We start from the raw sequence: 26877 nt of genomic DNA on the forward strand, positions 1-26877 counted from the left end.
ATGGGTAAATGACAACAAACGTAAATAGGAATACGGAAGAATGAGAGGTACTATTACTTCATATAAAGAAATCCACACGACTGCGAATAAACAAAGTAAAATTGAAGCAAACGGAAGTGCTAAAAGGCAGAATAGACGAAGTAAAAATTGCAGCAAATGGAAGCCTCTAAAAGGCAGAGTTGCGAGAGGATCTCAGTTATACCAATTCCTACCACCAATGAAAACTGGACTACAACTTTCATGATTCAGTCTTTAAGGTAACAAATATGTTACTCTACAGAAGGAAAAAGAAGAAAACTAGGAAGTTTTCTGATAAACAGATATCAGACCTTCCATTTTGCACAATTCCTGCTCGAAAATCAGTCCTCTACGTAATCCTGTACAAACCCATCTAGTGGATCTACAAAATTTTCCCAAGTTAGAAGAAGTTATATCTCAGTTTCAATGACCATTTCGGCTGCTGAGCTCATGGTACCAAGTCCGCCAACCCCAAGCAAAGCCAGAGCAAGCTCCTCCTCGTTCCATCGTCTTAGTCCCTTGCTCAGTCGTCTCAACAACTCCACGTTCAACTCAAATATCCAAGTTGGTGTGCATCTTACCATCAAGCTCAGAAAACCGGACACATAGGCATGCCAAGTAGCAAGATCACAGCCAAGTGAAATCTTTCCATCTAAGGCACTAGCAAGAAATTCCATGTGACATCCAAGAATTTTAGGCCGTCTTTTTGAAGCTGCTGCTGTTGATGAGTCTACACCCCAAACAAAAGCTCCACAAAGTGCCGCCAAATATGCCAGTGCATACCCTCTGAGCATTGGAACCATCTTGCCTCTATCGCCTTCGTGCTCAGACCGATGAATAGACATAAACCAAGACGGAAGAGTTTCCTTGATTAGCGACTGCACCAGCCCCAGTCCACCAGTTAAGAAGATTACAGAAGCTCCCAGAGATGCAGCTAGTTTCACCTTAGTTAAAGCTGCAGCAAGCGAGGCATGCCCATGTTTCATCCCATTTTTGGACTTTTTCAGCTTTTCTGAACTCTGTTTTGGAAGGCAACTGCAGGTTACGTCTTCCACAGTCTGCATGAGCACTGAAACTATCTCCTCTCTCAAGAACATAATGTCTCTAATCGACCGGTAGACTCGCAGATATAGGATCCCTGGTGCGACTGGAGCGATACCACCATTGAAATGAGATCCAAATCCATGACCAAGAAGTGCTCCAACACCACCGTTGTCTGAGATACAGCAACTACTGTTCAAACCAAGGGTGGCGCTGAAGCAGCTTCGAAGAAGCTGAACAACAGCATCATTGCTGTGAAGGAAGACAGTGCGGGAAGCAGAAAAGACGAGGAAGTCACTCCAACGCTTTGCCTTTTGGGTCCATAAAGAAGCCACTATTGGCATGCATGGCCAAGGGCAGCCAGCAGCAAGGGACTCCAAAGCTGGGCCGGCCAGATCCAGAAAACGTTGTGAAGCTTTATCAAGCTTATATGTTATGGTGAGACTCACAAATGCAGCCAAGGGCAATGGAAGCGAAGCTGGAGAACTCCCACCTACATGAAATTGCAAGATATGAAGGTTGCAAACAGAAAACAAACTAGGAAAATTAGTCAGCATTTGCTTTTGGACTGACTTCTAAAATTTTCCTAGTATAGTGAAAACTTGCTTTTCTCGAGAAACAATGAGCAAACTAGCATGCAAGTATCATTCCAGTAATCTATATGTAAAGGAACTTTAAGCAAAGCATGGAAGAACTGCATTTTTACAGATAGACTAGTCAGATTAAAAAGCAAACCTGCTGCAAGACTGGGGATATCCACACCAGTGGCAGCTAATATTTTCTTTATCTGTCCCTCAACATTGGAGAGATTAGCAGCTGGACTCGGCCAATCTGTTCCATTCATAAAAACTGACTTCCATACTCCACGTGTCACTTCGGCTGAGAAGTAACTTACAATGGTCGCCAAAGTTGCAGGAAGAAAATCAGCCAAATCTTTCAGCCCTGTTCAGCAACAATGCCATGCATTAAGTGAAGTGTGCATTGAATGTTGCTGATCTTAAATCACTGCCTAAGGCTCAAATCAATATACGAAAACCGTTGTCTTCTCCATATTTCATCTTTACAGGTCTCAGGAAATGAAGAAAAGCAATGTGATTGATGGAAGACTTATCTCATCAATATTTACTCTGACCTGGTTAATATCTACACTAAGTACATTGTAATAGATGTTTGCTGTGCTCAAATTTAAGAACTTAACCACATTGTATCTCTCTGATAATGATAAAGAACTATATATCTCAAAGAAGTCCCAACATGAGCATCAGACTGACCTGTGCAGAGTTCACGAGGAGACAATCTTCCATGAGCACATGCTGTTAGAGCAGCATCTGCCACAAAAGGGACGGCTTCAAGGATATCCCAAGCAGGTAGTTTAGGCCTAAGATAAATGTCTTCACTTCCAGGACCAGAGGAACTGCTACTACCAGATGTAACAGTGGTCACAGTTTGGTTTCCTCCGCTGATTTTTCTGAACATCATGTTAAGTAGTGTATCCACAGTATGATGGACCGGAGTCCCATTGATAAGACCAGTGAGGGGGGAAGCAATACAAGCGAGATGCTGCCTATACCACACTTTAAGTTTGGGAAATGAATCCACAAATATGGGTTTGGGAGACGAAGAACTTGCTGCTTTTGCAAGTCTCCTTCGATTTGGATCCTTGAGTAAGTTTCCTGAAGAGACTAGGTGTGAATTCCTTACCAATAAGAGGTACTCAGGAGTGAGTTGGGATCCTACTGGAGGTACATCTCCTACTCCATATTCAATAGGAGGGTGATTGAACCTCCATAGCTTTAGAAGAAGAGCAAATGCATTTGAAAACACAGCATGGGCAGAAATTTCTTCTCCTGTGGGCATGGTCCATGAGATATTGGGCACACATGAACCAAACACCTCGCATATTGTCATTAATGAGCCAGCAAGTTCTGGAACCTGTCAAAAGATAATATTCTCTTAAGTTCAGTCATTCACTTCACCCACTTCCTCATGAACATTTCATGGCCCAAAGCTAGATCTTTGCTGCACTTTCTATTCCTCCCAGTTATGAATCTCAAGCACTTCAGAAAGATAACCTACATTTGGTGATAACTTTTGGAATCATAACGCTTACAGAAGCATACAAAAGTAGTTTCAATGTGCTGGGTGCTTCCCCTAGCCCATTCGTGGAAAATCAAATCACTGTCGTGCAGCAACAGGTATTCAAGTCTAATGTGCTCACCAGGAAATTGAGAGCCCAACCAGCATTCTCAAGCAATGCATTGTTTTCAATTTCATAGATCAACAGACTAAAACATGAAGGTTCCCCCCTTCAACCAAGAACTAAGACAAGGGAACTATCTTCTCGTATTTTTAGGAGGCAAATTTTGTAGAAATAAACATACCAAACCATGGAGGGAGAAAATCTGAACACAGTCAACTGGTGCTATCCCCACAAGGAGAACATTGAGCATGGGAGCATAGCTTATCAAATGGCTTTCGTTCCCGGTATAGTCAGCAGGGACTGATGGAGACAGCAACCGAGTTATAAAATAAACAGTGTGTTCCTGCACAATCAAGAGCTAAACAGTCAGGAAATCAGTTGATTGAATACATAAAAATAACTAATAGAGTGGGAATTTAGTTCCGAGAGGTCAGTATCATGAAGCCATCATTTAGTTAGGCAAGGAAAGAGTAAAGGAGCAACCACTGTTTCAGGGGACTAATTTTGGTCAAAGTTCAGGGGATAACCAAGCAAAGTCATTAATGTCTTACTACCTGAATATTCCATCCACGAATCAAGGAGGCCCCGCAAAGAATAGTAGCAGCAGCTATTCTTTCCTCATTGGATCCTTTGACTGCCATCTCAAAGACTTTCTGGACCTCCGCGAAGCTTCCATTAAATCCATGAGCTTGAATTCAGTTGCTTTACTCTTGGAGAAGTCATTAAAAAATGGCTTAAGGAAAGAAAATCATTTAACTGAAGGAGAGGCTAGAACCTATTAATCGTGAATGCACTCCTACACTAATTAACAGCAGTCAGCAGTTTAATGAACCTGTAGCCGGTGGCTTGCAATACACAACATCTTTTACATGTTTATTTACTTTGTTGATCTTAAAATTGGATGCCAAGATAAGATTACTTGAAAATGTCTGTTCATAAACACTGTTATTTGGAAGTCATTGTCATGCATTGCGTATTATCCACCAAAAGAAAATCAGAACTGTCAATGAAACTTTCAGGAAAGGCAACTGATTTTCAGATTATCAGTTGAAAGGCTTGAGTAAGCTTATAAATGAACACCTTGAAGCAGGAATTGATGCTAGAGCATTTATCATCACAGGGGTGAGAGATGCCCCTTTCATAAATGATGACCACCCAGGAACTTGATTGGGAACATTGTGGGGTAGTTGGTTGATGCGCCCATTTACATAACCTGGCCAGAAATAAGCAGATGTGTCCAACAGATTTCTGGCTATGCATGCCTCAACAATTAAATGATACAGGTTACCAGCTGCAAAATGAAACAGAGACAAAACCATAGGACTTCAAATTTCCAGTTCCAAGGTGAAGCCTCACCATCAAAACGAACTACTATGATTGTATTCCAGATTCTATTTGCTGAATTGTGGTAAAAGTAAAAACCCGAAGTATTTATCTATTAAATCAAGCTGTATGCAGAAGCAGGCATTGATATACAAGTTCCAGGAACATGCAATTATTTTCCCTGATACAGGTTTGCTGGAGTACCAAAGTAATAGAAGGAATCCATTTTCTCACGAGACTTTTCTGCAGCACATTAACGCAGAGGAAAGATTTCTTTCTTCTTTTATTTTTTCTTTCCTTGATTTTCTAATGTAAGAGCAAGGATTAGCATTCCCAAAGATATAATCATCTGATAAATTTCGTGTATCTGTATGATGGTGGAGAATTACTTCGCAGCTGAAGAGGGACGATATACTGGACTGACATTTCTGGATGAGAGTTTCTTAAGTACATATTTTCACCACTTCTCTCTCCTTTTCTGTACCAGCTTAAAGCCTGCTTTTCACATTGAAGCAAGTAACTTTTGGTCTGACCCTCACTCTAGAATCTTGAAAACTTGTACCACCTGTTATCTTTGAGTCGAAAACTTTACTTAATGATGTAATCTTGAAAATATTGACCAAAAGTGAATCAACAAATAGAGGCCACATGATCTACATATGAACGGCCTTGGTGAATGCAAAGCTGTATGCAAGAATAACTACTGGAGGAATAGGCACACTCAATTAATCAATTTCCATTACCAACAAATACTAGCCTACGATAAGATACACCAAGATGTACAGCAAGAACAGTCACCAGCCAGATTGAGAGATCCATCCAATCTTTTATACTCAATGAGATAGGGATATTACTTACAGCAGTCAATTGGCATATCCATTGTGCTCATGCACTCAAAGTATGCAGTACCAACATTGATGCCAGATACAAACATCATTGCTTTAGCAGCAGCCTGATTAGCAGCAGGAATTGCTGACTGAGGTGGAGTTAGCAAGCTCTGGTAATCATGCAGATTCTGAAGACTGAATATCAAATCCATACGTCGTTTCCCAGGAACCTGATTTTTGTTACCCAAATCATATCCGAACTCATCTGCGGCAACACTTTCCTCTTCCTCAACAAGATCAGCAACTACAAGAGTTGTAATTGACAATAACATGCTCAGACGAGTGTCCAGACGAGGCACAGGTCCCTCAATAGGATCCCTCTCCTAAGATAAAATGCAAATTCATTCATCAACAAAACATGCTCCGAAATTGTAACAAGAAATTCATATTTTCAGAGAAATACAGCATAAACACGTGAAATAAAGGAACAAGTTCAGTTAGAGAAGTTATCTAGCAAGTTTTTGGTGAGAAGGGGAATAGGATAAGGGGAAAGGCTAAAAGTTAAGAGGATAAACTTTCACAAAAGCATGTAATTACGGCAACCATGCTAAAAATAACAGTGTTGAAACATGAACTAGTTCCTTATTTTAGTATGTGACCAACACGTGACTGCTATTTGACGATCTCAATGAAGAAAGGTTAGGGTTATTGAAACAGATTTCCCCAAAATAAAGAAAGAAAACAAAGAAGGGGTTTTCCAAACATGTCAAAGCCCCAAGACTAAGTATCAAATTCTATTTCTCACCCGTTGAACAAGGCGTAGAGCAGCCATCCAAAGTCCTAGAAAGATTTCATGCCAAGAGGTGGCGTTAATTGCCTGAAGGGACTTAACTAAACCTGCAAAAGTAGTCATGAATCACAATCTCTAACGAAGTAGGACACAGACATTCTTTTGTTTCTTCTGAAGTAACAAATAAGGCCCAAAAAGATCACCAGTAATGATTTCTACGGCGCTTGTTGCATTAACTTGGGAACCATCCATTGCATCTTCTAGCAGCATATCCAGAGGAAGCCAAAGACCAGACCGACTAGTCCCAAGACAGAGACCAGCAGGATTAACAAGAGGTCTGGATTGTACCACAGGATGGAACTCCTGCAATAAGCTTGCCTGGAAATGCTGAAGCTTAAAACTGTGACTGTCTGATATTAACTGCCGAAGAACCTCTGGTGTAATAGATTTTGAGTTTCTCAAAGCCAATGAATTTTCTACAAGCAGCTGCATTTTCTGGATAAAGCTTTTCCAGTGTGCATACCTGACAGAGAAGCTAATTGTTCAACCATCTGTTCAGATCAATCAAATACTAGACAAAGAGGAATTAAGAGATAATACGACTGTTAGTACGAAGAAAGAAGACAATAGAACGCAGCCATTGGATTCTTATGTTTCTTCCGATAAAAATCCCAGTCGATTAATTCTGTTTATTTTGCAAGACTTATTCAAGCCATGCATCAAACTACATATGCAACATAAGCGTGCAAAGTTTAAAACCAGCATCCAGTTTTTTTCACTATGAAGCATCTAGGAAACAAGATAATAACAGACGACACAGAACTTAGGGAAAAAAAAAATCTGAAAAAGGACTGTAGTTCTGACATGTTTTGGCGTGCCAAGTAAAGAATCCTGGAAGTTACTTTGTTTCGCAAAAACTGCCCAAGTAACTGAATGGCCATGATGGTATTAATAGTAAGGAATCTTTCTCTGTATTCTTTCCTCTTCTCTTCGTACATATTATGAACGTCTACTTGCATAGCTTGAGGTCTGACAGGCCACCTGGGGTCATTCTCTGTAAGTTCAAGCAATCCTTCATCATCTAGTGATGCGTCAACCAACTGCCAGACAATTGAAAAAACAAACATAACCAGCAGAGCACCAGCTTCATTTGCTTGCAAGCCAAATATTTGTGATAAATGGAGAACTTGGTCTAATGAATCCATGGTCCTGTAAAGAGTCAATTGGTTAGCAAATATACCATGAGATTCAGATCAAATTATACACTTTGTGTACGTAAAGCAAGCAGAAATAATAAAAGGTGAAAAGTTGACAAACCAAAATAAAAAAATGGATTAAACTTTTGCAAACCACTATTATTTGCTGTCGATGCGATTAAAAATCTCTACACAAGAGATGGGTTTGTCTAGATGATGACTTTTAAACTTTAGAGGGTGTCAACTGAAAATATAGAAATATGGCCCTGCGGCCCGGCAACCTCGATCAATTCTGTAATATAGTGGAATATCCATTTTCTTTTCTCCTTAAGAAGATGGATTAACCCTCTATGTTGGCACTTGCCAACATGTGAGTAAGAGTTTTTAAGTAGTTCAATTCCGGAGGGAGCAGAAGACAGAGAAAGATGAGTACATTGACTTAGAAATGAAAAGGTGCTGTCAGAAATCATACTACTCTCTCTTAGAGTATGACTTACAGCACATATAAGAAAACAAAATGGCATCCGTGAACATTGAGTACTCACTTTTGATAGTTTGGCAAATTTGTGTGCTCTTTCAGTGAGAAGGCATGTCTCTTAAGGAGTTCCATATAAAGTCTAAATGCTGCAGGACAAGAATGCCGATATGAAATTACCCTGTTCACAGGTAAGAAACAATAAACTTAATTAAATGCCCCAAGCAGGACATTGAGCATAGGAAAAGAAATTTCTTTCGTGATTTCTTGTCAAATATTTGTCAGAATTCATGCCATTTCCAAATGATGCAGGAATCATGTTGACAGTGAGAAAGGAAAATAACAGAACAAGAAAAAGCTAAACATATATTACAATGCTTAAAGAGCATGACATGCTACTGACTGATCTTGGAAACTAGGTTACTAATATTGTGAATTGATCAGCACGCTACAGCCAACTAATGCTAAGTGATTAAAAGGGGCGCTACTGCATAATCCAACAACCACACCAGACAAACTTATTAGAGTAACAAAACACTAGTACAGGATAGCATGTAATAATCTTGAGTTGCCATTCCATCTCTAATATTGGCAAGAATTAGGTGAAAACATGAAACATGAAACACAAATCAACAATGGTGTGTCACTAGAAGTGCTGAATGTTATATGGAGCAAGAGGCTAGAAGTTTTTCCAATTACTCTTATGCATCAGATCCCAACCATATCAATGAAAATATCCGAAGCCGCTAAAATATCAAGTAATTCGATCACACCCCATATAAATTCAACTATTAAAAAAAAAATTGCAAAATCCAAACAGAGACAACAAGAACAAGTATCATCAAAGATTAAATCTTTGAGCGATCCCATGTGTTCAAACTTAGTGAAATAGTAAAAACGGCAAGACCAAGTCAGAAACCATCGAAACAGAAAAAAAGAAAGGCATTAACAAAAGTAAGCAATACCAAAAGCAGGGACCGTGTTGCGTGCAGGCAAGAGCACGCAACACATTTTCAAGAACAAACACCATCAAAGATTGTAACTTGGCAACGGACCGACATGAAAAAACCAACAAAAACCAAAACCAAAAAAAAAAAAAAAAAAAGGAAAATGTCGAAAAGAAACACCTTGTTGACAGCAATCCAAGAACAAGCAAGGGAGGCACAATTTTGAGAGCCAACGCTTTCTCTAAGAACTTCCAAGAAATGGGCACATTGTTATCCCAGCAAATATGGGAGACCAAATGGTTAGCTAGCTCAAGAGAAGGTAAAGGGATTCCAGCAGAACTCAAATTCGAAGAAACTTGAATTGCCCACAACAACGGGTCCCTGCCTTTTTCTTGGGCCTCCTTAGTTTGCCCCAGAACTCTGTCCCATATGTTGCAGTTCAACTGAGTGGCCACCTCCATTGCAACCTCACAAGCTCATCATAACTTCATTTCTATGGAGGGAATAGGGAGAGGCCACCTCCTGATTTTTGCTCCGGCCAACAAAGATTCCAGTTGAGTTTTTATTCAAGAAACAGTGTGTGTTGTGCGTGTTTTATTGGCCTGGTCACTGGAGATTCAAAGCTGGTATGGAACTCACAAAGGGAGTTCCCAGAAACAGGAAAGATTGGTGCAATGTGGTTGGTTTAAATCGTGAATGTCAAACCCAATAAAGTGGGCTTAGTGTTTGGGGAAAAGTTTTTACAAATACTTGTCTGGAAAAAAAATAGCTAATTTAGAAAGTGGAGAAATAATGGGACAAAGCCAGTGAGGGAAAGAGATGTAATTAGAATCTTTAGCCTAAGGTGGATCATGTCTTGATATTGTATGGTTTTATCTCATATGTAGTAATTGATTGCCGAACTGAGAACATGGACTATATGTTTCTTCATGTGTTCTGACATCATGTTTCTTGTTCTTTATCACTTATTAATGCCACTACTTTGCTATAGATCATTGGATCATGTACATTTAAAACAAAGTCAAAGGATTCAACTTTTTTCCTATCTTCAACTTATTACATAATCCTGGTACATGTTATCATAAGCTTTGTTTCATGATAACTGGCATGTTAAAATGGCACTACCTATCTAGGAAGAAATGTTTGAGTTAGAGTTTGTTTAGTTCAACTAGGGAAAAAGAGAAAGTGAAAAATACTTTTTTTCAAACACATTTGATAATATATAATTTTATTTCGTTAATTCATCGTTTATATATAACTAAAATGATTACAGAATTAACGGTATTTCAAAATAAAATAAGAATTCGAACATATATATTCTCAAACTTGCTTGTATTTGAAGAAATCAAGAATCAGTAAGGTAAATACTAAATAGTAAAGAGTTGGTTAGTGAGTCATTAGCATGAATAGTTACTGAATTATGAACTATGATTGAGGTAAAAAAAAAGAAAGGGGAATTGACAATAATTGGTTAAGATGAAATAAAGAAATTGAGTCCATTTTCAATTTATCCAAAGTGATGAAAGATGAATGCTCATTTGGGCACTTTGTGATGGACCAACTGCATGACCCACCAGCTCCATCAACCCTCTTTTTCAGTGGATAATTTTGCACTTAATACAAGCTGGTAATCAAGATTAGAATAGGATTAGATTAATCAAACCCCAGCTAGTTTCTCATCAACACACTTATATATGCATCATGCCCATGTAATAAATATATGTATATTTAATGTAAATATGCATCATGCCCATAATATGTGGGTGTGTGTGATTTGATCTTAAAAAACTATTATAAAAATTTTATAGTGGTTAGGGGTAGGTAGAGATGAAGACATGGTGATATCCCTATCAAAAGTTGGCATATTTGATGGTATTGTTTTAGGTGGTGCAAAAAAGCTGTTATATGTATATATATATAAATAAAATAAATAAATAAAGTTTTGACAATGAGGGCGTGTATAATTTGTGTGGTGTGGCAGCTTTATTCTTCATACTTAGCTTGTACATGATGAATCTTGGTAGGTGAAGCATAGTGACTTGGTCATGCCTATTAATATGTCCAACAAGTGAATGTAAATGGTGCTCCATTTTCATCCCTACCCCTATCATATTCTTTTTAATTCTTTATTTTGTTTTTCATATTTGGATTTAATGAGTGATTTTTTTAATATATGCATACTAAAAAAAGAAACAATTCATATTTCTTGTATATTTTCTGCATATTAAGACCAAATTATAATATGAATGCATCAATACTCGATAACTATAAGCCTGAAAATAAAAAGTTCAGTTCGTAATATTCTATTCTTCTAATTTTTATCATATAAAACAATTACGTTTGTTACAAAGTCGGGTTTTTTTTCGTTATGAGTGTGTGAAATAATTAATGTATCTTCTTAGTATAAAATTTATCAAGATGGGTATTAATTATTAATTTATGAAATGAATAAATGAATTGGGTGATATGTTTAAGTTTTGGTGATCTACTAGAGATATACAACTGCCCCATGAAAAGGTCTAAGTTGGTGAGAGTTGGATGGTGGGGTTAATTTGTGGTTAGGATTGACATGTAATTTTATCTTGTGCAATGTTTTTGTTTTCCATTGATTTCACTATGTACAGAATTTCAACCCCCACCTCCCCCCCCCCCACCCCCCAAAAAAAAATAAAAAATAAAATAATGCAATTAAATTGTAATAAATTGGAATAGTCTAGAGTGATAATGTTTTGCATTTTTTTTTTCTGATTGATAGTGGTTATATAATTTCATCAATACTAAAAAATTGAGAAACGCATCGACTCGATTAATAAATTTACATTTGAATAGAGTGATATTACAATAAACTCAAATTAAGTAACACGAAAACTCATACGTCTTGTGAGATTTGGACTTATTTATGAGATCTCGGTTTAACCATTAGCCAAAAACTTATAGATATTTTTGCATTAAATTTAGAAAGTTACTTTGGATGGCACCAACCCACCTTCAATTCTATTCTGCAAAGGGAAGCAACTATAATTGCTCTTCTTTTATTTCTTTCTTTATTTATTTATTCTTAATTTTTACATTCATCCAATTAATAGAAAAATATTTAATGAAAAACGTATCGAAATGATTAATTGACGTGATTCACAATTCAATTGGTGTCCCATTGTGCGAAATATTGTCCGATTTTACCTCGTAGAAGTCTCACGGATTTGTCCTAACCGACATTTCATTCGGGAGAGGAGGTCTTGGAATGATTATAAACAACTTAAATTCCTCGTTTGCAATTAATGTGGGACGGTTACCTATATCATAACAAACTAATTCGATCTGAAATTTATTTTAAATTAATTAAGCAATGTAAAATTAAATTATGAACAATTAGTCTAAAAAAGCCAAGCAAACGTCCTTTTCCCTTCCAATATATATATCAACTCCCCAGCGGCCAGAGCCTAAAACTCAGGACCTGTTCTTTCTTTGGACAATGACCAACCAATAAACAGATTCTCAATTAAATGTAGGGTAAATTATAATAATTTTTTCTTCAATTTTACATACTTATAAATCCCGTCTTATTATTCAAAAAATTATAAGTACCCCTGATCTCTCATAAAATTGTATAACTCGGAGGTTTGGAATTGTCAATTATTTCCTTACTAAGCAAGAACAAGAAGAAATTAACATAGAAGGAAAAAAAACGTTCTTTACTAATAAGTTTGTTTTTATGTCTTTGGGATAATGTAAATTGCATCAAAGAATGAAGTAGTAATTGTATGAAACAAAGCCCCAAGCCACATATGCTTATTGAAAATAGTGTACAAGCTATTTCCCATAATCTAGATGATACAGAAGTATGAAGTTTATAAGAAATATTCGGACCAACCATCTTTTTCATAATCTGTTTAATGATTCTTCCAGTTAAGTCTTCTGACAGGACATTTTTATTTTATCTCAAACACCTTATTCTTCATTTGGTGCCAAATGTGACACACCGCACAGCGGCAAGCACAACCCAATTGATTGTCTTAATCAAATGTTGCTCTCGCCACCTTCCGGCGGCCCATGGAACATTTTGGTGCTAAGTGCCACAGTCCAATCTCCAAGGTATCCTACATTTGAGCCTACTAGACATCGCCTTGTGTACTCGTAGTGGAAGAACAGGCGCTAGTAAATTTCCAATTAATGCGAGTCATAAAGTCGGCAAGCTTGGGGGAGGCGTTGCAGCTGAAAGAGAGCGGAGCGGCCCAATAATAGGATGGAAGTGTAGAAATATAGTAAAATTAAAATATTAAAAGAATTAAAAATAAATGTGCGTTTAATAAAGTGGCAAAGGATAAATCAAGAGAACAAAAAATTAACCACAAAAGTACCTTTTATTCCTTTTACGTTCGATTACTCGCATTGGCTTCGAGCCCTTCTTCAAATTTGTTAACTTGGGGGGTTCAAGTGTAGAACCCCTCTAAAGCTAATTTATACCATACCAAGAAAATGTATCTAACACTCTTGCTATAAAGAATTAGATCCGAAAAGGAATCGAAACCGTTTTGCACTATTGATTAGTGTAAATAATTTCTTCTTGTTCTAAACTTGAATATGCTTTAAGGAGAACTCAAAACCATGGAGAAAGGGGGAAAGATTCGTTGTTAATGGCTGATGCAAGAGGGAAAGAATCTTATGACATAGTATTATAGTGTGTTTTAAATATCTAGTCTTTTAAACTTTTACATACCTAATATTTGGATCGGACTTGTTTTAATTTATCCAACAAATTAAATCAAGCCCAATAATAATATATTTTTATTATTTAATTCAATTAAATAAAATACTCAATTAAAAACTCATGTGAATATTTAATTCAATTAAATATACACAAGCACAAATATACTCAATTAATAAATTTAGTAAATTAATTTAGCCTAAATAATTAATTAATTCAACTATGATCATTATTATATTTTGACATCTAATTTTATGTTATGTCCATTTATTATCTCAATTTTACAAAAAAGAGTGAACCAGTAAAAAATTTCTGTAAGATATCGACGGATCTCATCTAATTAATTAATATTTTTTTTTAAGAAAAGGTTTGAACTTTGAAGTTACTGATGCTGTTCATGATTTTAGTTTAAAAAAAAAGATCACGATCCACCATATTTTTATTATATATTTTATTTTAATTATACTTTTTGATTAATATTAAATTTTCTAAAAATAATTTTTTTGCAAACTCTAGTATAGTGTTTGGTTTCATTTTTTATCCATCTCCAACATGGACAATGCTTGTCTTGATTTGTTTTGGAAGTTTTGGTGGTGTTTTTGAAATGTTTTGAAACAATGACTCATTTATTTTTTGTCAGCTACAATTAAAAAAATTATATACATACTCATACATATATATAAAAAAAATATGATTTGACAATGGACAGTAATTTTTGTCTCCCACTAAATAATATCAAACATACCATACTTAGTTTATATTATCTCCAAAAATAAATCCAAACATACACAATATTTTTAACACATACTTATTTATCTTTATTTTTCCTTTTTTATCTGTACAAAACACGCTGATGTAAGCAGTGACATATGCTCATTCTAGTGAAGCATTATTATAATGCCTTTATGCATTCATCCTAAACAGAGTGAAAATTACAGCAGAGTCATAACACAGAAAACAGATCATGTCAGGACCTCAGTGCGCTCATAATCCACCAACCCTCGACCCAGCATCTGGAGCAGGACATGTCCAACAAATTGGGGGCTTTAACACATACGTCACTGGTGATCAGGACTCCAAGCTTGCTATCATTTTCCTTGCTGATGCATTTGGTAAGTTTTCCTCTTTTCCCCCCCCCCCCCCCGGAAAAAATCAATCAATTTGTAATGTATTTATTCATTCCTTCGTGATCTGGGATTTGTTTTGCAGGGTGGGAAGTTCCAAAACTAAGGTATATTTTTTCGATTTTGCAAATGTTAGTCACTGTATTTGGGAAATGACATGTTTTGCCCTAATTAATTACTATGATGTAGGAAGCTTGCAGACAAAGTTGCGGAATCAGGATTCTTGGTTGTGGTTCCTGATTTCTACTACGGTGATAAATTCACTCTAGAAAAAGCTGGACAAGGATGGGTCGACACTCATCCCCCGGTTTGTTTTTCTTCTTGCCCTTGTTGTCTTATATTATTATTATTATTTTAATGATGATTTTGCACTTAGGGTTTAGTGATTAGCAGTCTTGGAAATTGAGGCATGGAGTGGAAAAAATACCCTTTACTACTTTGTTTGGAAAGTGGAAAAAGAAAACTTCAATTGTTGGATTTGTTGAAGTTTTGTGTTATTGTTGTATTTAGGATAGAGGATGTGACGATGCTAGGACTATAATTGCTGCCTTGAAAAGCAAAGGAGTGTCCAAAATTGGAGCTGCAGGTTTTTGCTGGGGAGGTACTACTATTTGATTGTTTCTTACCTTTTTCCTTAAACAAGAGCCATTCTTATAGTTTTTTCTTGTATTATTTTTAGGATAAATTATAATTTGTCATCTGAAATATGTCTCTTTTTACAATTTGCGGTGCACTGCGTGTAATGTTTTTCCGGCACAAAATCGATCGGAAAATGTGGCAAAGTGCAAAAGTCGCAACAATGGCCCTCTAGTGATTATTGATTTGTGTTTCAATATTTACTTTGGTGACGGGACCATAGTTGAAACGCAAAGTTTGAACTGTTACAACTTATGATATAACCAAACTTTTGCAGCTCAGATGTCTATGTTTTGCCCTTTCTATGGTAGGTATGGTGGCAGTGAGACTGGCAAAATATGACTGTATTGAGGCTGCAGTCGTGTTGCATCCGGGTCCAATCACAGTAGAAGAAATAAATGGTAACAATTTCCCAATTCTTGAATTTCTATGTCATATTATATCCAAAGAATTGATTTTATCCTATGATTATACGGAATTTCAGAGGTGAAAACCCCAATTGCTATACTGGGAGCAGAGATTGACCATATTGGACCACCTGAGATGGTGAAGCAACTAGAAGACGTTTTATCATCAAAACCTGAGGCAAGAAACTGAAATTCATCTTCTCCCATGACTATCAAAGTATTAGATATCGCATGATTGATCGATCAACGATATGTTTATCTTGTAGGTTGATAGCTTTGTGAAAATATTTCCTGGCGTTGGACACGGATGGACTGTGAGATACAACGATGACGACGAGTTTGAAGTGAAGAGTGCTTTGGAGTCTCACTCGGATATGTTGAACTGGCTGACCAAATATGTCAAGTAAAACGTGGAAAGGGCGAGCATAATGAAGAAAAACTAAAGTAGAAAGCAGAGCAAGAAGTGTTGTGAGCCATGGATAAGAAATCTGTGTTTTTACATATTTAAAAAGTATGCAAAATAAAGATCCAGCCTTCCTTAAATACACATGGAGCGCCGCCTCTGCATAACTAATCTCACCAACAAACTAACCATCTAACCAATATAGCATCACATAGTCAACAAACAGAGCCAATAGAGAAAAGGGGAAACCAAAAACACGAGTTATAGAAGAAACACTATTTACAAAGGAAATGACGACAATGCAAGAGTGAGCAACTATCCTGCATCAAGGTGAATATGAGCAGCATCAACAACATCACTAACAACACTTCAACACATAATATAAAAATAATTAATTAATAATTAAAGCGTTTGTAGGAACTTCAACTTTGAAAGCTTCCATACAGAAGGTGTGTTGGATAAATGAGAGCGTGGTCTGAATATGTGCAGAATTCCTAGAAAACATGCGAATTAAAAGTCATGTCCCTAATGTGGCTAATTTGAGATTATTCTGTATTGGATTTTGACAGCCACTTGAGCATTTATTCTGGCCCAATAGCTTCTCTTTTCTTGGGCGTTTTATTTTTTTTCGTATAGATTAATTGAGCTAATTATACTTATACCTCTCCTACAAAATATAGAATTATATCTTCTCCTAAAATAGTTTTGAAATTGTACTTACACTCTTTTTAAAAATTCTTTATTTACACTGCTACAAAAGGATTTATTTGATATGCAATAAGTTAGTAGTAAGTCAATTGTGATAAATACGAATTTTCATTTAATTTTTTCTGCTAATAAATTTCGTGAATTTTTGCTAACAAAGAATCTATTTGTTAGATAAAAACAAACGTCAAAAATATTAGATATAATTTTTTAAATTACAGAAAATTCATATGTAATTATATCAAAATTTTGGGAGACGACGATATAACTATCCCTATATTATTATTATTATTATTATTATTAAAAAACTAAAGATAGATAAAATAATATAGTTAGAAGAAAGAAAGAAATGATTAGAGTAACATGCAAAAAGTTTCAACTCATAATTTATTATTCCCATCTCTTTTATTGCTGAGTTGATGATCACAACTCACAATTGTTGGGCTATGGATATGGCTTCATTTCAGACACTTCTTTCTTTCTCTGTCTTTTTTTTTTTAATAAAAAAATATTTGACCACTAAATGCGATATAATTAATAAATGTGGTATGTGCTTGTCACTAAGTTTGTATACCGTTTGAGTTAATTCATTTAAAATGAAACACTTATAATTGGGGATATTTTAATATTCACTTTAAAGAATATTAGGACATGCACAACTACAAACTAAAATCAAAAAAGAAAACAGAATGCAAAATTAAACCTAGGAGCACACCCTAAATTATCAATCTTCCATCCAGATAAATGATATATATATTTGTTATGTAATTGATGCATAATTAAAAAAAATATAATTAAATGTATAATTTTAAAAAAATGATCGATTATTATTATTAATTGGGATGAAATGATATTATCCATTTCATTTTTTGTTTTGTCCCAATTCCAAGTTGAAGGTGTACAAAGCACAGACCACTTCTCCAAGCTCGCTCTCTCTAAGGATCTGAGACTGCTTACACGCTTTGCTTTGAATCCTTCTCTCTCTAAACCTTCAACCGGCGTAGTTCTTCCTCTCCTCATTTGTCTTTTTGTATATTTTTGCATTGGACATCATCGCCGGCGATTTAGGGGGAGTCCCATTTTCCAGCTGCAAGTCTTCATTCATTCCTCATACGGACTTCAGCCCCTTGAAATATCTTCTGACACTGACAGAGGAAGTCTTCAGCTCTGGAGACCCCATTGAAGTTTCCATTTTATCTTCAAAAGAATTAGTTATTGACAGTTTCTTGAATCAACTCTTTCCTTTTGTCACCAACTTCTTCGTTTTCGTTTGAAAATATCATCTGGGATTTCTTTAAATTTCTCTTTTCTACATGTTTTGAACTCTCTTCATTTTCCGATCCAAAATACATTTTGAGTCGTCAGTCGAAAAGTCAACATTTCTTGGTTTGTATGTGATCTAATCTTGCGACGTATTAAGTGTAGATTTCTCATTTTGGATGCTTTTTAGCTAAAATATGCAGCCTGATCAGAGAAAAAAGGTATACTTATCTTTGCTTTTAGCTGTATAATCGCTTAAACATAATAATTAAATGGTCTGTGGGTCTCGTATGTGGATGATTTATTGCGTTGCGTTATTGATTTCTGAATGTGGGTTGAAATGTTTACTTTGTCTTCCCATATATATGTGAATTTTATCAAGTAGGGGCCCTTGGAGGACAATCTTTGTGCAAAAACCTGGTTTGTGGTTTCTGATATTTGGAATACAATTTAGTTCAAAGGGCATTCAAGAAGCAGAGCAGATACCCGGAGCTTTGAGTTCGTAGAAGTTGGTTTCCTTGGGTTGCTATAGTCTTTTAAGTTCAAGTTGTCAATTTTTTGTTCTCTTTTAACTTAGGCCATTCTCTATGGTTATGCTGTAGGTGCATCTCGTCTTACTTAAAGATCATCATGATTTGAAGGATCTATAAGGGTTTTAGATTTTTCTCTGCATTGCTCTGTGATGAATTGTAGTTATTAGTTGTCAGTTTCTGATGGATAAGTTTATATGAGAAACTTGAGAAATCTTGATGCTTTTGTGCCTGAGGTTGGAAATTGATCAATAAAAGTTCTCTGGTGGGTAGGCAAACTGGAATGGATATGGTTCTAAAGATATACAATTAGTAAAAGAATGTGGCATTGTTGTCTTTATTGATGACTAGCATGTCTTATTAAGCACCATGGACTGCTGACAAATGCAGTGGCGTAAATGAAATATTTAATTTCTCTTTCTTTTATTCCTGCCTTTTCTCTTTGGTTTCATTTTTAGACGCAGTCTTATTTTGGCTGGGATTTTTGACCTTTTAGGTGGTTATCTAATTCAGAGTCATTTCCACTAAAGATTTTCTTTTGGACACTTTTCTATCACTATATTGAGCTGTATCATGGACACATTGTTCTGCGAATAAAGAAGTGTTCATGTTTTTATACGTCTCAATGACTTGAACAAGTTGAATTCTCTAGATTTTCCCTTCATGATCTGTGTGAATGCAGAATAAAATTGTGATACTTTGGCAAAAGAAAAGTTTGTCTGAGAACGCTGGATGGAGGTGATTATTGTCTTGTTCATTTCCACACAATAAAGTATCTTATATTTAATTGCAGGCTTCTGCAGAAATAGATTTCTTCACAGAATATGGTGAAGGAAGCAGATATAGAATTGAGGAAGTTATTGGCAAAGGTAGCTATGGTGTTGTCTGCTCTGCGTATGACACCCATCTTGGAGAAAAAGTGGCAATTAAAAAGATAAACGATATCTTTGAACATGTCTCTGATGCCACACGCATTCTCCGGGAAATTAAGCTTCTTAGGCTCCTTCGTCATCCCGACATTGTTGAGATCAAACACATTTTGCTGCCTCCTTCTCGAAGGGAATTCAAGGACATATATGTGGTGTTTGAACTAATGGAATCAGATCTCCATCAGGTCATTAAGGCAAATGATGACTTGACTCCAGAACATTACCAATTCTTTCTTTATCAGCTTCTTCGAGGCATGAAATACATACATACAGGTAAAAATTACTACAATTTTACAAATATAATTCCATTCATTCTCAGTGTTTACTTGATCCAGTTGCACCTTATTTCCTTGATGCAGAATATGCAAACATTTATGCTTCTTTCAACTTGATTGCTCTGATTTTGTATGATCTTGTAAATCGTTTTTTTTCCCCATGCAGCTAATGTGTTCCACCGGGACTTGAAGCCAAAAAATATCTTAGCAAATGCTGACTGCAAACTAAAAATTTGTGATTTTGGTCTTGCAAGGGTGGCCTTCAATGATACTCCCACAGCAATATTTTGGACAGTATGGTGTTTTTCTTCTTTATTTTCTCACACACTATTTTATTTCTTTTAGACCGATTAGGCCTGCTCATTTGCACGTGAAGCTGCTGTGCACTTGAAAGAGGGAATAAATTTCTCATCTTTGGTATTCTTATAGGATTATGTTGCAACAAGGTGGTATAGAGCTCCTGAATTGTGTGGGTCTTTTTTCTCTAAGGTACAGTCCCTTTTGACTCTTTATTATTTGTGTTGGTTGTGATTATCATTATCGGCATCCATCCTTTGTGATAATAATGAGTATACTTGTAACAAGTATTTTGGTATGGTCTCTTTTACAGTATACCCCTGCAATTGACATTTGGAGTATTGGTTGCATATTCGCTGAACTTTTGACTGGGAAACCTCTATTCCCTGGGAAGAATGTTGTTCACCAGTTAGACCTCATGACTGATCTGTTGGGAACTCCACCTCCTGAAACCATTGCAAGGGTGTGTGCATGTGATGATCTTTTTTTCTTTTTTCTTTATGCAAACAGAACTTCAAATTTCAAAATGATGTTAGCTTTGTCATTTATTCTTATCATGCCATGTGACAGATAAGAAATGAAAAGGCTCGGCGATACTTAAGTAGCATGAGGAAAAAGAGGCCGATCCCTTTGACGTACAAATTTCCAAATGCTGACCCCCTTGCTCTTCGCTTGTTAGAAAGAATGCTTGCTTTTGACCCCAAGGATAGACCTTCTGCAGAAGAGGTCAAGTATTTTAACTTTCTAATTTTTGAATATCGGCACTTCTTTGTAACTTAAAATTGTTGAAAAGTTATTGTTGTGTACTGGCAGGCTCTTGCAGATCCATACTTCCGAAACTTGGCTAGAGTGGAGAGAGAACCTTCTGCACAACCAGTTACTAAAATGGAATTTGAATTTGAAAGGCGAAGGATTACGAAGGAGGATGTTAGAGAGTTGATATATAGAGAGATTCTAGAATATCACCCAAAGATGTTGAAGGAATTCTTAGAGGGAGCTGAACCTACAGGCTTCATGTACCCTAGGTATTGTCCTTGATACTTCATGAGTAATTACTTTATTATTCGTCGTTCTCTTCACATCTTCTGACATGATTCCCAGATCAGTGAATTTATTCGTCTTGCCATTTTTCTCAATTTGTTCATTTTGTTCTCCTTTTGTACAGTGCCGTTGACAAATTTAAGAAGCAATTTGCATATCTTGAGGAGCATTACAGAAATGGAGCTGCCGGTCCACCTGAGAGACAACATTCATCATCTTTGCCTAGGTAAGATCATTAGTGCTTCAATTTCGCCCCATGCTGCATCTTGAGTTATAGTGCAGAAATAGTGAAATTGCCATTTTATCTAATGCTTTTGCATATAGCGCCACTAAGATTTTGGTTGGGCACAGGCCATGTGTATTATATTCAGAAAGCTCCAACCCTAGTATGATTGATGTTGCCAATGATCTTTCTAAGTGCTCCATTGAAGAAGTTGAGAAACCACAAGTGGGACGGTCTTCTGTACAACCTATGACAAGATTTCCTGTCCAAGTTCCTCAAAATGTTCAAGGTATTCTGAATTGACTGAATACAGCTATTAACTTATTACTGATATCTTATCCAAGAGACTATATTCTCTTGGCAATTGATATCTGTTGTAAATTTTCACTACTGTTATAGGATCTCTCTGATGTAATGAAAATGTGAGATTCCAGGTTCATGAAGGCTCACAAATTAAATATTTATGTTACTTCCAAACTTCTGAACAAATGAAACCAGCCAGCTCACTGTATGCTACTTTTCTGAAGAATTCCAGTAATCACCAACTTTTATGAGTTTAACAACTGTATGGAACACCACACAGTTTTAATTGCCAAAGTTGCCAGTATATTATTTGCCTTTTCCCTGGCCAATCATGCTCTTTTTAGGAGAGCATCTCTACTTCTTGGTACTTTATGATAACAATGGTGATCTCGGCAGGTGGAGCTGCAAGGCCAGGCAAGGTTATTGGTTCAGTTTTGCGTTATAACAATTGTGGAGCAGCAGCAGCATCAATAGAGGCTACTGACCAGCGAAATATGGCAAGGAATCTTGGTATCCCAGCTCAATATATTGTTCCTAGCTCTTCTTACCCGAGAAAGCACCCGAGCTGCAAGAATTTAAAGGGGGAAGAACACTGAAGGTCCAATGGGATGGAGCCCAAATCCAATCTATATGCTGCCAGCAAGTTGCTGCTCAAGGTGCAGCTGGAAGGCATTGTTATTAACTTCATGAAACAAAACTGCTGACAGGGATGGACTCTAAGTTGCTAAGTCAAGCACGCAACTAAAGGAATGGGTCATCTTCGAGCTCTTTCAAGATTAGTTGGTCAGTTGTAAATTCAAATTTGTGACAGATTTCGGCATTACCCTCTTCTGGATTATTAAAGTGTTACAGTTCTCATCGCTCGTTAGATGACTTCTTGTTACAGGTTTAAGTCTATAACCTAGCACGGATTCTTTGCCAAAAGCAATGATAGTCAGGGATTCGTGTATTAGTAGAGATTTGCAGAGAGTGTGAAGGCAGAGCAGAAATATCTTTTGATCCTGGTTGATTCTACCTAATTTCCATGACTTGTTATAACAACTGTTTGAAGTGATCTTGTTTATCATACCTGTATTACTGTGTAATTCAACAACTGACGTTTGCTGATCATCCCTGCTTTAAGAACTCAGGGGAATAACTCTACTGCTTCTCTTTGTTAGGAAATCAAGCGGTAAACTCACGAACTGACTGCTTTTATTATGTTTAACAATACGCATTGATGTGCTTTTGCTAATTCTTTCTTCGGCAAAGATGATGAAAAGTAAAAAAAAGAACAATAAATCATGCAATCTGAAATTTAAATGCAAAGAACATATTTGAGAATTAGACCCATTTTTAGAGTAATTTACTGAACCCAGTGCTGACACAAAGCCTGGTCCAACAAATCATGGCCCATGAAATCCTTGAAACCAAGTTAAACCCAGAAGAAATAACGAGAAAAAGCTTAAAAAAGCAAAAGAAATAAATCAGATAAACCCTAATCTCATAATTGGCGGCAAAAATCTTTGGTTTTACTTGACACCCACATCAAATTTCGTATTGTTACTCCCAGGATTTGGTTGAAGTTGAATTATTCTTGAACGGTGTGCTTTGCTAATGCCAACACATTCAATGCTATTCCGAAGGCTCTGCTTCTCTATTTCAAAATCCTACCACAAGCCTTTTTTCCTTTCCCCAATATTCACGAACCCTTTCGGTGATTCGCGCTCTTGTCCGATACATCCGTCGAATTCCAAGACCCAAAGATTAGGGTTCCAAAGAAAAGTCTCGGTAAATTCACATAGCTTTGTTTCAGAAAACACCACAAATTCCATAATGGATGACCCGAAGACGCCCACAGTGGTGCCAATTCCACACCCTGATTATGCGGGCCGGGCCGAAGTTTTTCGGGCCCTGGAAGCCTCCTTGGGCTCAGCATTTAGCTCTCAACCCATAGTCCCGGCCCCGAACCCTCTGATCATTGTGATCAGCGGTCCTAGTGGTGTAGGAAAAGATGCTGTGATCAAAAGATTGAGGGAAGTTAGGGAAGAGTTGCATTTTGTGGTTACTGCAACTAGCCGGGCGAAAAGGCCTGGAGAAGTTGATGGTAAAGATTACTTCTTTATGAGCAAAGAGGAGTTTTTATCAATGATTGAGAAAAATGAGCTCTTGGAGTATGCATTGGTGTATGGTGATTATAAGGGAATTCCAAAGCAGCAGATTAGGGAGTACATGGCAAAAGGGTGTGACATTGTGTTGAGAGTGGATATACAGGGTGCTGCAACACTGAGAAGGATCTTGAGAAATAGTGCAGTTTTTGTGTTTTTGGTGGCCGAGAGCGAGGAGGCTCTGGTGAAGAGATTGATTGATAGGAAAACGGAGACGACAGAGGCTTTGCTCATGAGGGTTGCGTCAGCTAAGGAAGAGCTGAAGCATTTGAAGGAGTTTGATTATGTGGTTGTGAATAAAGAAGGTGACTTGGAGGGCTCGGTGAAGCTGTTGGAGTCCATTATTGATGCCGAGAAGGCTAAAGTGCAGCAGAGGATTGCAGTGATTTAGATAAACGCCAGGTAAAGTTTGGTGATTAGATCAGTATAGTTCCTGCTTCAAACTTCTTGGAGATAATTTTGAAACTGATTTGTAATGCTATTGTTCTCCTTCATCTGTTATTAACACATTTTACTTTGTGGTATTTGTTCATGTGAAACAGTTGATTAATGAGTCCATTTAATAATTCATTGAACGAGATTATAAATAGTTACCTACGCCTTTATAATTTAATTGGAGCAATGTTCCTTGGTTGCATAGAGTAGTGATGCCAGAGAGTAAGGTTACTATATTTTCCGGAGTCAATGCTGGCAGTGTGTATCTGAGTTCAAATTTCACATACAATGTGATCATATGAATTGTTTAGTGTCATATATTTACGCTTCCTATCTCTTTGGATAATTCTTTCATCTTGTTTCTCAAAGGTGCTCAATTCTGTGTTTTCTTTTGAAGGATGCACCACTCTTCATAAAATGAAAGACCATTAACTGACATCTTGGAAATATGTGCATCAAACGAAGAAAACCCGGTGAAACACGCATATTGGGAGATGCACAGGAATCGCCACTGAGTTCACCAGGGATTGTAAGCAGTTGTGATGCATTAGATTGAAGTTCTGCAAGAAAAACATTGTTCTTGATGGTGGGAGTCTCATTCTTCATTTTTTTTGGATACAGTTGATTTGTGTTTAAAATCGCGACTTCTTGATATAACACATAAAGAAAAACTATGGCACAGATCAAAGTTTGATGCCTTTTGAGTTCTATGGCCAGTCCTGAACTGCATGCATACTGCCTAATTGTAACCTAGGTGTCATGATTTGGACTGGACGCCACCCGATTTTAATGTTTTATATTAATGAGACAGAAAAAAAGAAATATTGACACTTGCATGAAACTTGAGTTGTTTATTTGATAGAATTATACATTGACTTTGCATGCCGGTGGGTATGTGGCTGGCATGTTTGAAATACTAATCTTGATCTCTATATACAGAGGAATGTAGAATCCTCACCAACCATGGATGCCATGTACAGTATGGAATATGGATGTATAAAATTTTGTCTGAGCTGAAAATGCGCGACTGAGTTGAACCAGATCTTCTATTCTGAATTTTACACAATATGTATAGAATTTTCTTTGAAAAACTTTATACAGATGATGTAAATTTTATACACGACGGATAGAAGGAAGACAGGACCTTTCATTTCATTCCACAATCTGGCGGGGACGTCAAGTTTTAAGCAAAAGTCAACAACAAAGTAAGAACAACATCATCAACGAGTTGCTCTACAAATCCTCTAGAAACTGGTTATATCTGTATCCTGGTATTTTAGGTCACATGGTATAAGTCATTGATTAGGGCAAGAATGTACAAGTCAATCTTGCAAGAGTTGCAATTGATAAAATCATGTGGGACCCATAATGTGGTAATGCCCAGATCATATATGTAACATTCAACACATAAATTGCAGAAACAGAGAGGGAGATGGAAGAAGAAGAAAGAAGGTTGAGAGAAATTGAGACCTAATTCATTTCCTGATAATCTCTTTTTTCCACCTTAGTCCCTTTTTACAAAGTTTTTCAAGGAAATTTGACAAAAAAGGTAGAAACCAAAAGTACATCTAAAATAGGAAATATTGTGACAATATAGTGCTTGCTTATTTCTGCAAATTTGTGTATGTTATTACCAACTAAAGCAATAAATACAAACGTTGTAGCTTACTACAATATTTAATATGTTGGTAGACAAGTAGCAATTATTCATACATTCTCATGTTTGGACAAAATAATATGTGCAAATGCTTGCTACCACTTGGATCATTGTACTGAGATTCTCCTTATATCTCTGGATTTCCTGCCAGTGGCTAGAGCTGCCTCATCACATATGATTAATTAATTGAAATTGTACCTGCTCCAGAAAGTGGACATTCTGTTCCAAATTTAAAAATACTTTATCCAATTTAACCATTTTCTTTTCTTAATTCAAGAAAATTTAAATATCTATAAAGGAATTGGTCATCGTCTCTATGAGTTTATAAGTTTTTTAAAATATTTTGTAATGTAGTTGAGAGTTTTATAAACTATAAAACTTTTGATAATTTTTGTTTAATAAAAGAGCTTATATAACATATGAAAATATGATACCGAAAGCTCGGAAGTCCCTTAAGAAAGCCATACCAAGTTCTTGATTTATTTTTAAATAATGATATGTTTTAAAAAAAATATGATCATGTTGAATTTTATAAGTTTTACAATTTTATTTTATTAAAATATTTCAAGAATTTATTTCTAAAATTCAGTTATTGTCATATAAACATAAAAATTATAATAAAATTTAGAACAAAATTATCCAAACAGCCTATGAACTGCTGACAGCCCTATACACAAACCCTAAAAATAAGGCCATAGAAGAGCAGAAACCATTTTCTTACACTCAAAGCAATAGGAGGAAATAAGAAGCCTTTAACTTGACACAAAAACACATCTTATTACCCAACCCTGCAAGCCATAAAATCCAGCCAAATTGCGCATTAATAACACTTCCTATACACCTAATCATACTCATCCATGTTAATCATTTCCTGCCTAATCCAAAACTATTACGATTTGATTAATTAATGATGATTAAAATTCTAGTAATCACAACTTAATTGGCGAAGAATCATTCATTCTAACAAATCACTAACGACCATC

General features: G+C 36.3%; 4 protein-coding genes across 6 annotated transcripts; 3 read left to right on the plus strand and 1 right to left on the minus strand.

Moving 5' to 3' along the window:
- Positions 1 to 192: 192 nt before the first annotated feature.
- On the minus strand, positions 193 to 9653 carry RFR1 (REF4-related 1). Of its 3 annotated transcripts, XM_011092508.3 has the most exons (12): positions 8998 to 9652; positions 7941 to 8051; positions 7064 to 7408; positions 6403 to 6722; positions 6215 to 6306; positions 5441 to 5792; positions 4340 to 4550; positions 3814 to 3928; positions 3441 to 3602; positions 2331 to 2991; positions 1795 to 2001; positions 193 to 1552 (listed from the first exon to the last, which is right to left on the minus strand). In XM_011092508.3, exons 1-12 carry the CDS (start codon positions 9276 to 9278, stop codon positions 429 to 431), a joined length of 3981 nt encoding a protein of 1326 aa, XP_011090810.2. In that variant the 5' UTR covers positions 9279 to 9652; the 3' UTR covers positions 193 to 428. The 3 variants fall into 3 exon arrangements, with proteins under 3 accessions (XP_011090810.2, XP_088741881.1, XP_020552818.2); XM_088885755.1 differs by lacking the exon at positions 7941 to 8051 and having other exon boundaries at positions 8998 to 9653; XM_020697159.2 differs by lacking the exons at positions 7941 to 8051; positions 8998 to 9652 and having other exon boundaries at positions 7102 to 7240.
- Positions 9654 to 14432: 4779 nt separating this feature from the next.
- On the plus strand, positions 14433 to 16232 carry LOC105171407 (endo-1,3;1,4-beta-D-glucanase). The gene is made up of 7 exons (XM_011092509.3): positions 14433 to 14634; positions 14732 to 14753; positions 14836 to 14953; positions 15157 to 15247; positions 15594 to 15683; positions 15767 to 15867; positions 15956 to 16232. Exons 1-7 carry the CDS (start codon positions 14487 to 14489, stop codon positions 16094 to 16096), a joined length of 711 nt encoding a protein of 236 aa, XP_011090811.1. The 5' UTR covers positions 14433 to 14486; the 3' UTR covers positions 16097 to 16232.
- Positions 16233 to 17664: 1432 nt separating this feature from the next.
- Positions 17665 to 22765, plus strand: LOC105171408 (mitogen-activated protein kinase 15). The gene is given in 11 exon segments (XM_011092510.3): positions 17665 to 18278; positions 19381 to 19789; positions 19958 to 20085; positions 20221 to 20280; positions 20402 to 20551; positions 20659 to 20814; positions 20902 to 21113; positions 21254 to 21355; positions 21481 to 21641; positions 22052 to 22285; positions 22288 to 22765. Coding segments are annotated over 11 exon segments (1686 nt in total). The 5' UTR covers positions 17665 to 18254; the 3' UTR covers positions 22338 to 22765.
- A 327-nt stretch (positions 22766 to 23092) lies between these two features.
- LOC105171409 (P-loop containing nucleoside triphosphate hydrolases superfamily protein) lies at positions 23093 to 24945 on the plus strand. The gene is made up of 2 exons (XM_011092511.3): positions 23093 to 24204; positions 24635 to 24945. The coding sequence occupies exon 1, from the start codon at positions 23252 to 23254 to the stop codon at positions 24191 to 24193; it is 942 nt and encodes a 313-aa protein (XP_011090813.1). The 5' UTR covers positions 23093 to 23251; the 3' UTR covers positions 24194 to 24204; positions 24635 to 24945.
- Positions 24946 to 26877: the final 1932 nt, after the last annotated feature.

Source organism: Sesamum indicum, linkage group LG10 (assembly GCF_026168435.1).
Source record: "Sesamum indicum cultivar Baizhima isolate 11 linkage group LG10, ASM2616843v1, whole genome shotgun sequence".
Classification (NCBI taxonomy): domain Eukaryota; kingdom Viridiplantae; phylum Streptophyta; class Magnoliopsida; order Lamiales; family Pedaliaceae; genus Sesamum; species Sesamum indicum.

Coding starts and splice junctions, on each gene's coding strand:
- RFR1 (XM_011092508.3), bottom strand. CDS start 9,278: ATGGAGGTGGCCACTCAGTTGAACTGCAACATATGGGACAGAGTTCTG. Junction 6,723..7,063: donor TACTTGGCACGCCAAAACAT/GTCAGAACTACA, acceptor CTTCTCTGTCAG/GTATGCACACTGGAAAAGCT. Junction 6,307..6,402: donor CGCCGTAGAAATCATTACTG/GTGATCTTTTTG, acceptor CTACTTTTGCAG/GTTTAGTTAAGTCCCTTCAG.
- LOC105171407 (XM_011092509.3), top strand. CDS start 14,487: ATGTCAGGACCTCAGTGCGCTCATAATCCACCAACCCTCGACCCAGCA. Junction 14,754..14,835: donor TGGGAAGTTCCAAAACTAAG/GTATATTTTTTC, acceptor ACTATGATGTAG/GAAGCTTGCAGACAAAGTTG. Junction 15,868..15,955: donor TTTTATCATCAAAACCTGAG/GCAAGAAACTGA, acceptor TTTATCTTGTAG/GTTGATAGCTTTGTGAAAAT.
- LOC105171409 (XM_011092511.3), top strand. CDS start 23,252: ATGCCAACACATTCAATGCTATTCCGAAGGCTCTGCTTCTCTATTTCA.